We start from the raw sequence: 10,618 nt of genomic DNA on the forward strand, positions 1-10,618 counted from the left end.
AAAAGTTTCCATGTCATGCCATTATACATGTTTGTTTTAATGTGAAAATAGTGCTTTTCCCAAAATCGTAAAGTAAAATTGACATTCCAGAAAGCTATGTCTCATTTATTCTGCCAAATATCCCCAGGGATAGGCTATTTGAGAAGCACAGAACAATCCACTTCATTGCTTAGCTCAGAAAGTAACATAAAAATAACTACAGAAATTAAGTGCTTCAGTATAACCATCCTAAAATATAAATAAAGCAAAAAAACTACCCGGGGGTGCCAAAAATGTATACACATGACTTGCATTCATCTTTTATCATCGGTATATATTGAGTATTACAATTTCAATACATTTTTTCCTTTCTTAAAATGTGTATATATATTTTTTGGCACCCGCTGTATATCTTAGAAAAGTTTTATTTGGTAATGGAAACTAATAAGGAATAAGAACAAAAACTACTGGATGGTGAGAGTATCAGTATCTGTAACCCTAAAGAGAACGGGGGCCCTAACCAGATAGCATGAAGATTCTGGGCCACCTGCTATGTGTATTACAACAGCAAAAAATACAGCAGTCTTTATTTGGACTCTGTTCAGTAGGAAATTGTCTGATCTTAATCTGAATTCCAAAGGAGGTTTTCCTATTGGTAAGGAGAATTGACCAGAAACAACTCAGGTGTCCTGGTCCATTTAGTATTTGTATTTCTCAACGTAAATTAGTAAGATCACATTCTGATTTATATGTCAATGTCTTATGAATTTGGTTCTAAACTCATTATTCCTGATAAACTAATATATTCAAGTTTCAGAAACTGCAAAGCTAGGGAACAATGTTATCAGCAAACTATAGCCACCTGATAAAAGACTTCCCAAAATATCTAATCTTATCCTTTTTTACATACATTATATCTTCAGAAATAAACAAAACAAATATGCATTTCCCTGATGTGAGTATTATCTATCAGGTCAATCACGAGTCGCTAAAGTGGTAACCTTTAACTACAAAGCGCGCTGCCAAAACAACTTCTCCATGTATCACCTCACATAATAAATATGGACCTCTAGGTTTAAGAGACCAGTACAGCCCCAATGGCTTCCACAAAGGATGAGCCATAGGCAGCCAAGCTCTTTTCAACTTTCAAGTTAACTCAAAAGATGGCTTAATATAACACTTTTGGAAAATTACACATACTGTTCTGACCAATCAAATCTAGTCTATAAGTAAACCTATAAATGTCTTCCATATTTTACATTCAAAAGAACCACATGCAATAATTGATTATCTTATAGGAAAATGAAAAATATCACCATGTGTCAGGCTATATACTCCTTCTGGATGCAAAAGTTTAATCACATACCTCTGTTAACACATCAGCCAGTTTAGCATGAACTTTAGTTTGTAGAGATGTTCTAGCCACATCTAAGAGGATTTCTCTTTTCATCTCTTTTTTAATTTTAATCTCTTCCAAAACTTCAAGTGCTTTTTTCTTTGCAGCTTCAAATCCTTCGGCTATTATTCTAGGGTGCAGGCCCTATTAAACAACATAAAACTATAAGTTACAAAGCAAAGTAACCATCCTCTCCTATTGATAGGTATGTCTAAAAAAAGTAATATTACATCAATGCCACTAAATATAAGTGTATGTATGTAATCTATAAAAGTAATTTTTCTGTGCTTCATATCTAAAACAATCTCAAACTTACAGAAAAAGTGTAAGTCCAGTACAAAAACTTACAAAATCCTTTGTATTTCTGAAAATTATGGCACACTGTTGTTGTGTGGCATCCTTCTGAATGGGGACAAAAGAAGAGTCCTTTTAATGCAGAGGAAAAGAATCAGCATTAATTTGAAGAAAAGTGCAGACAGACGCCACTTTCACCAAATGTTCAAAGTTAACATCACAGTAATGAGACAAATAGACATCATGTGCCTCCTGATATGATGCATTAACACACTACAGCACTTCTATGGTATTCCTGCCCAAAATTCATAATTTTAGTCTAATCATGAGGAAATAGACAAATCCAAATTGAGAAATTTTCTACAAAATAATTGGCCGTACTCTAAAAACAGTAATGTCATGAAACACAAAAGATGGCTCAGAAACTATTCCAGCTTAAAGGACGCTAAAGAGATATGACAACTGAATGCAATCCATGAGCCTAGGTTTTCTTCTGCTATTAAGGACACTGTTGGGACAAGTGATAAAATCTGAATAAAATCTGCAGATTAAATATTAGCACTTTATCAGTATTAATATTAATGTCCTGTTTTTGAGCATTACACTGTATTACATGATTCCCTAGCTTTAAGAAATATACACTGAAATATTTAGATCATGTCTGCAACTTGTTCTTATACTGTTCAGAAACAATACGTACATTACTACACACACACACACACACACACACACACACACACACTGTTTAGCGGAAAGACAGAAAATTTTATTCTCTGAAATATTCTTCAAACTCTCCTATAGGTCTGACATTGTAACAAAATATTTGTTCTAAAAAATAGTACATTTATTCTGAAAAGTAATACACAAACTTATTGAAAGTTGGAACTAGATCTAATTTATTCCCTTCCTCCATTCTTTTCCATCATCCTATAATAATTTCTAAAAGTTGACATTTATTGAGCAGTTGTGCCAGGCACTATTCTAAAGAGCTTTACATGTATTATTTTAGTCCTCTCAACACAAGTAGATGTTATATTCCAGTTTCACAGAAGAGGAAATTGAGGCTTAAAGGAATAGTGTAATTTTGCCTTAGATCACTAGGCTAATAAGAGGTGGAGCCAGGATTTAAACCCACAAGGTCTGACTCCAGAGCCTGTGTTATTAACCATTTTCAAAGCATTTCCTTGGTCTAGGACCTAACAATTTCTCACCTGGACTGCTCTGAAAACCTCCTGTCTTGACTTTCTTAAAACTGCTCCCCCCGCAGATAGTTAAAATGTCAATTTGACCACCTCACTCATTAGTATATTAATACGAATAGTATTCTTCTTGGTCAGTACAGTACATGCCCTCCATGATTGGCTTGCACCTAGTTCTCCAGCCTATTCACTACTGTCCACATCTCTATAAACTCCACCAACGCCAAACTTCTCGTAGCTCTGTCCCCGTACCATGTGGCTTCTCCTCTCTGTGCCTTTGCTCATGTTGTTCCTTCACCTAGAATGCCCTTCTCCCTACCCCCCATTCTTCCACCTGGCTCACTCCTTATCCTACAGGTGTAGCCCAGGCCTATGTCCTTCAGAAAGTGCTTTCTGATGACCTCAGGCTGGTTCAGGGCACCCCTCCCTGCTCCGTGTTCCCACCATATCCTGTGCCTAGCTCCATCGCNGTATGTGGTGGTTTGGCAATAAAGAATATGATGACTACTAGTATAGTTTGGTGCTACTGCTTTGATTTGTACTAAGGCACCAGGAATTTTACCTACCATTGCTTTTATATCATCAATTCAAATGTCAATACAGTATAAAAGGCATTATTATTAATATTATGAAAATAGTTTTAGCCTCACCAACTCCCTTAAAACCTTACAGACTCCTACAGGTTCACAGACCACACTTTGAGAAACACTAAAGAACATTTACAAATAGTTAAAATATAAACTTTATTTCTCACCTTTTGATTAATGACAACAAATCCTTTGTTGGAATGAGCACAGACTTTGTCTTTCAGGTCGATTATTTTTTGTACTCTATCTTCAATAAATTTTCTTTCAGCTTTTACCAAGTTCTCTTTTTCTTCTGCAGTCTTATAAAAGAAACCAGAGCTAACCTCGCTAAAAAATTTAATAAAAACAAGCTAGTGAAGGTAATAGGTATAGAGGAAAAGGTAGAAAGAGTTTACACTAAATGTTTGGGAGGAAAGGAGGAGATTAACAAACACTTTTAGAAAAAACAATTTCAAAAGTTATAAAGAACAATGACATACATACGTTTTTTCATATTCTAGTGATATATTGCAAGTAAGGATAAATGCATCCTCCACTCGCTTCTTCATACCAGGATGACGAGTGCCATGATCCAGAACTAGTCCTCTGATCAACCTATTAAATATATGCAATGTTTCTTACTTTGAATATATACTCTAAATTTTGGTATAAAATTAGAATTATACTCTTAAAGTTATAACAGAAATGCCAGGGCACACACTGTTTCCTTGCACCAACTTTAATCCTAACACATAATTAGCAAAATTAGAAAACAGAATCTATTCTAACACACCGTGATTGTTAAGTCACAATGAAAAGTCAACCCAGAATTATTCTCTAAAATATATTGCTCAAACATATGACACAGCGGATCAGCAATGAAAGGTAGGTACACAATGAGTTTCTTAGGAACATTTGTTCAAAATAATTATATGGGACAACTAAAAATTGTTAACCTAAATGTCCAACAATAGGGCATTGTTCAACAAATAATCACCTAACCATTTCACAGTCATGAAAACTATGTAATAACACGGAAAAATATTTACAGGGGTAGCTGATAAGCACAGAATGACAGATTGCAGATAAAACAGGGTTATGACTATTCTTGTAAAAAAATAAGCACCTTGGCATTGAAAAGAAAAAGAAAAATGCAAGGAAACTAAGAGAAGGGTTATGCTTGGGTAGTTAGGTATATAGACAATGGGGGGGGGGCTGTCTTTTTTCCTGTTTTCAAATGTTCTTTCAAGAGTAAATATTTTTATAACTCTCTAAAATTCACATGCCCAATTAAGGAATGGAATTTCTACGTACAAATCTTCTATAATCAATATTTGTTATATATTAAAATAAATAACTTTTGAATAAATATAATTAAAAGGAAGTTTTCAAAATTTTAATCTAGATTATTCCACCTCCTAACTTAATGTGAAGATATTTTATTTAGGAAGAAACGAACTCATTTGTTGAATATTCTTCATTTAAGTCTCCTTTACTCTTCCCCCAACCCGCTCTCAGCAAATGACCTTGCTTCTTTGAGAAAACACACTGTCCCCTTACTGCTCCAACCAAGGTTAACCCCTCCACTTCCATTTCCCCACTCTGCTGCTGCATTGTTCCTTACTCCACCACATTCAATTCTTTCTGTCTACAGGAGCATTCTTATCAGAATACAAACTTGCTATAATGATTCCCATCTTCAAAACAAAGAATTCTTCTCCTTCAACCTCATTCCCATATTCCCTTCTAGCTACTGCTCCATTTCTCTGCTCTCCTTTATAGCTAAACTTCTCTTAGTTGTCTACATTTGCATCCTTACTTCTTTCCTAAGCCCACCTTCAATTGGACTTTCATGGCCACCCCTTCACTAAATCAGCTTTCATTAAAACTACGTAGCTCGTTGGTTAAAAGTTGGCTTGGGAGCGCGAGCTCTGGGCAGCAGGGACGCCGGTTTGGATCCCACATGGGCCAGTGACACTGCGCCCTCTACAGCTAAGATGGTGAACAACAGTTCAACCTGGAGCTGGGCTGCCATGAGTTGCCAGCGATGGTGTAGGCTGTAGTGGGGCTGGCCGGCAGCTGGCGTGAGTTTTTGTGAGCTGCCGTGAGCAGCCATTAGCAGCCGTCCAACAGCTGGTGAGCAACTGCCTCACCCGGGAAGAGCACAATGATAAAACCTACATAGGCCAGTAAAGCGAAGTCCTCCACAACTAGACTGAAGAACAAAAGGACTACAACTTGTCTGTTCCCCTTCCCCGATTCCCCAACGCTGTTCTCTCTCTCAGTTCCCCAATAAAATCTTAAAAAAAAAAAAAACTACCAAAAATGTAAATGTTTCCCAAATCTAATGGTCATTTCTCAGATTACAACAACTTGCTCATATAATGTAGCTGATTATTCTCTTTCTTGAAACGCTTTCTTTTTTCATTTCTGGGACACCCCTCTCATGGCTTTCCTCCTATATCACTGACCACCCTCTCAGTCTCATTTGCTGAATGCTCTTTCTCTTCTCAACTCCAAACATTGGAGTTTCCCAATGTTCCCAATCCTTAACTTCCTCTTTTCTCTATCTGTATTCATTTTCCAGATAAACTCATTAATTCTCATAGTTTTAAGTCATCCACACAACTGATGAATTTCACATATATATTTCCNCCTTTAAAAGATGTAACTAATTTGGAAGTATCCTTAAGCTATTACTTGGACTATCCAAAGATTTGAAACAGCTCAAAAAACATTTTTTATCAAGGTTTTATCCAACAAGCATAAATCATGACTGCAGGAGTTAGCTGACAGCCATGGTTTAAAGATATACAAATTGTACTATGTTCTCAAGTAAGGCTTATTAATATTTATTAAAGTCAGCAACATCAGCTCACCATCTCATGTAGCAGCACATTGCCATCTTTGGTGAGTTTGATGTCACCTGCACCAGAAACAAGCCTGTTCAGAAAACAGTGATGTTACTAATTTCATATGGCAAAAGTCAAGCAAGACACTCCCAGTGCTTGCCACTCCACTATCTTTAATATAGGGAACTGGCCGTGGAAAATTTCCATAGTACCATGGAAATACCAAGTAATCACCACCATTTTCATCCCACAGAATCACTTCTCCCCCAGATGGACTGCTATGGTGATTTCATTCCAAATGCAGCATTTACAAGTTTAAGAATAAGAGTAGTTGATGAGTTATGAACAGTGGTTTGGTCAAGAGAGTACCTGAAAGTCTACAAACCACAAATTTGTAAATTTCCTGCAGGTTTTATATTTTGGTGAAATGTTACCATTCACTCAGCTGTTTCTTCTCTCATCCCTCCCATTTATTAGAGTTTCAAGTTATGTCAATTTTACATCCTAAAGGTCTCTTGAATATACCCCATCCTCTTCATTCTCACTGTCATCATCATCTGTAGTCTGGACTATTTAGCATCCAAATATCTCTGAATTTGAATCTACCCTCCATATGACATTTATCTTTCTAACAGGCAATGTGACTAACTCATTTCCCTGATCAAAAATCTTTTAAAGAGGGCTGGCCAAGTGGCTCAGTTGGTTAAGAGCTTGCTCAGGAGTGTGAACTCTGAACAACAGGGTCGCCGGTTCGACTCCTGGCCCGAGCTAAACTGCCAACAGGTGGCAGTATGGCTCAGCTAAAAAAACAAAAACGAAACAAAAAAATCTTTTAATGATTTTCATGTTGAACATCACCTTCAAGGAAAAATCCAAACTATTTAGCAATGGCATAGTTGACCTTTCCCAATCTGACGCATGTATATTTTTCCTGTCTCCTGTTGTGGGAAAATCTAGTGGTTGCCTTAATGCATCATGTTTGTTTTTGTTTCCATTGGATTTACACCATGTTCCTGAAGTTGCTCTATCTAGAAGACCTTTACTCCCTTCTCCAATTGGTGAACTCTACTCATCTTTCAAGACTCTGGTCAAAAATCACCCATGGAAGTCCTAGCCACAGCAGTCAGACAAGAAAAATAAATAAAAGGCATCCAAATTGGAAAGAGGTAAAACTGTCATTATTTGCAGATAACATGATACTATATAGATAGAACCCTAAAGATTCCACCGAAAAACTAATAGAATTAATAAATGAATTCAGTAAAGTAGCAAGACACAAAATTAATATTCAGAAATCAGTTGCATTTTTATACACCAATAATGAACTATCAGAAAGAGAAATTTAAAAAACAATCCCATTTACAACAGCATTACAAATATAAAATAAAATATCTAGGAATAAATTTAACTAAGGAGGTAAAAGACCTGTACTTGGAAAACTATAAGACATTGAAGAAAGAAGCTGAAGAAGATATANCGTCACTGGCCCTCATGTGGGATCCAAACCCGGGCCCTGCTGCTCAGAGCTGGCGTCCCAAGCCAACGCCTAATCAACGCACCACTCGGCCAGCCTCCAGCCATCCTATCTTTTGACTGACGCATTTAATTCATTTACATTGAAAGTAATTATTGATAGATATATAGTTATTGCCATTTTGTTATTCGTATTTTTTCTTCTTCTTAAAGAAGTCCCTCTAACATTTCTTGTAATACTGGATAATGGTGATGAACTCCTTTAGCTTTTTTCTTGTCTGAGAAGCTCTTTATCTCTTTGATTCTAAATGACAGCTTTGCTGGATAATCTTGGTTGTAGGTCCTTATTTTGAATATTTTGTGTCAATCCTTCTGGTGTGCAAAATTTCCATTGAGAAATCAGCTGACAGTCTTATGGGAGCTTCCTTGTAGGTTAACTAAACTACTTTTCTCTTTCTGCTTTTAAGATTCCCTCTTTATTTTTAACCTTCGGTATTTTAATTATGATTTGCATCCATATATTCATTGCAGCATTATTTGCAATAGCCAAGATATGCAGGCAACTGGGTGTCCATCAATGGATGAATGGATAAAGAGGTGATACATATATACAATGGAATATTACTCAGCCATTAAAAAAAATGAAATTTTGCCATCTGCAACAACATGAATGAACCTAAAGGGTATTGAACTGAGTAGAATAAGTCTGACAGAGAAAGACAAATACCCTATGATTTTACTTATATGTGGAATCTAAAGAACATAGTAAACAAACAAACATAACAGAAACAAACTCATAGTAAGGAAAAACATTTTGATGGTTGCCAGATAGGAGGGAGGTTGAGAGGAGGGTGCGTGAAAAGGGGAAGGGATTAAGAAGTATAAATTGGTAGTTACAAAATAATCATGGAGATGTAAAGTATAACATAAGGAATATAGTCAATAATATTGTAATAACTATGTATGGTGTGAGATGGGTACTAGGTTTATTGGGGTGATCATTTCCTAAGTTATATAAATATCTAATTACTATGTTGTATGTTGTACACCTGAAACTAATATAATGTATGTCAACTGTAATTGAAAAATTAAACAATTATTTTTTTACAAAAGAATTCCAAAAGTCAACACTTAAAAAAATAAATATTCCAAAAGAAAAACCTTCACAACCCAAATTATAAATTGTTCAAAGTGAAATGAGAATAGTCATCATTCATATCATTTAAAATATTATACATACCATGACAGATTTATTACCACTTTAAAAATACAGGAGGTTCATATCCATCACAATAAAGAGCTTACCATCTTCAATGGCATTTTTGATGGCACGAAGTCCATCCCTTACAGCATCCTTGATTTGTGTGAGAGTATGTTTATTTGGTCCCTTAACCAACAAGGTGACAGAGCGAGGGTTAATACAGTTCTCAATAAAAGTGAACTTTTCTTCACCCTAAAAGATAATAAAAGAAAATATAACTTTAATGTGTAATGTCATTATGAAATCAAGACCTTTAGTTTATAATATTAGAATCCAATCTTCCTGTGAATTTTTCTTGTCACACATTACTAAATATGTACTAAAAGCAGTTAAGTTATAGTTGAATTCTTAACTAACATTTAAGTAAATAAATTGTAAAAGCTATCCTGTGGATTATTAAGACCTCAAAATGTGAAACCTGGTTTAGTACTAAAATAAATGCTTACTGTTCACTTTATAACTACTGTCCCCAGAAATACTCACTAATGTATACTCATGTACAAGACCAGCATGTCCCAAGCAATCTACACTGAGGTCTTCAAGAGAATTCAGAGCCATTCCACCACAAGCAAGAGAGAGTCTGCAATTACATACATGTCAACATAGCTTTGGTTCTGGGAAACATAAAGACTAATTTCTTAAAGGTAAAAAGATATCTAACACAGAAGACTGCAATGTCATTGTACTACATTGTTTTTAAATTTTGTTTTAAAAAGATGAAAACCTTCTTTGTATTTTAACAAAGTTCTGAAGTAGGTTAACAATCTTGATTTTTGACATTTCCATTATTTATTGAATGATAAAAACAAAATTCGGGATTTGTATGCTACCATTTTGCTCAACAATGTTTATGTATAAGCTAAAAGGCATACACATGGGATGATTTCAATTTAATCTGTTAATAAACTTAGGATACATAATTATCTACAAGCTTACCTTTCCATATTTCTTCTTTTTGCTCTGCGAAGAGCTACTATGCCATGTTTTGCAAGCGCATCTAAGGAAAATGGATCAATTCCCTATAATCAAATTAGCACCAAAGTTATGAGTATGTTTTAAGACAGTAGTTCTTTGATCTCAGTACTGTTTCAAACTCTTAAAAATTAAGAACCCAAAGAGCTTTTGTTTATGTGAACTGTATCTATATTTATCACATTATAAATTAAAATTGAGAAACTTTTAAAATATTTATTAATCCATTTAATATAATAAACCAATTTTATGTTAACATAAATAACATTTTTTAATAAAAATTTACTATAGTTTCCTAAACAAAAACATATAATGAGAGTAGTGACACTCTTTTACAGTTTTGCAAATCTTTTTAATATCTGTCTTAAGACAGCAAGATTCTCATTTCTGCTTCTACATTCAGTTTGGTGCAATATGTTGTTTTGGTTAAAGTATAAGAAGAAAATCTGGCCTCACAGAGCTATGGACTGGAAAAGGGAGGAATATTTTAATCGCCTTTTCAGATAAACATGGATATTCTTCTTTGATACTATACCCAAACTAAACAAGTGGTAAGTTTCAGTGTGGAATATAGAACCATATCAATAAACTTTTCATACTCTCCCACATTAAAATCCATATTTCTA

General features: G+C 34.9%; 1 protein-coding gene across 1 annotated transcript in view; it reads right to left on the reverse strand.

The window, feature by feature from the left end:
* Positions 1 to 1,333: 1,333 nt before the first annotated feature.
* CCT6B (chaperonin containing TCP1 subunit 6B) overlaps positions 1,334 to 10,618 on the reverse strand; it is a 38,707-nt gene continuing 29,422 nt past the window's right edge. Inside the window, exons 2-4 of the mRNA XM_019626847.1 lie at positions 6,314 to 6,377; positions 1,724 to 1,777; positions 1,334 to 1,519 (exon numbers count right to left, since the gene is read on the reverse strand). Coding sequence (XP_019482392.1) covers positions 1,334 to 1,519; positions 1,724 to 1,777; positions 6,314 to 6,377 — 304 coding nt within the window. The remainder of the gene's footprint in view (positions 1,520 to 1,723; positions 1,778 to 6,313; positions 6,378 to 10,618) is intronic.

Source organism: Hipposideros armiger, unplaced genomic scaffold, assembly GCF_001890085.2.
Source record: "Hipposideros armiger isolate ML-2016 unplaced genomic scaffold, ASM189008v1 scaffold_692, whole genome shotgun sequence".
NCBI lineage: Eukaryota > Metazoa > Chordata > Mammalia > Chiroptera > Hipposideridae > Hipposideros > Hipposideros armiger.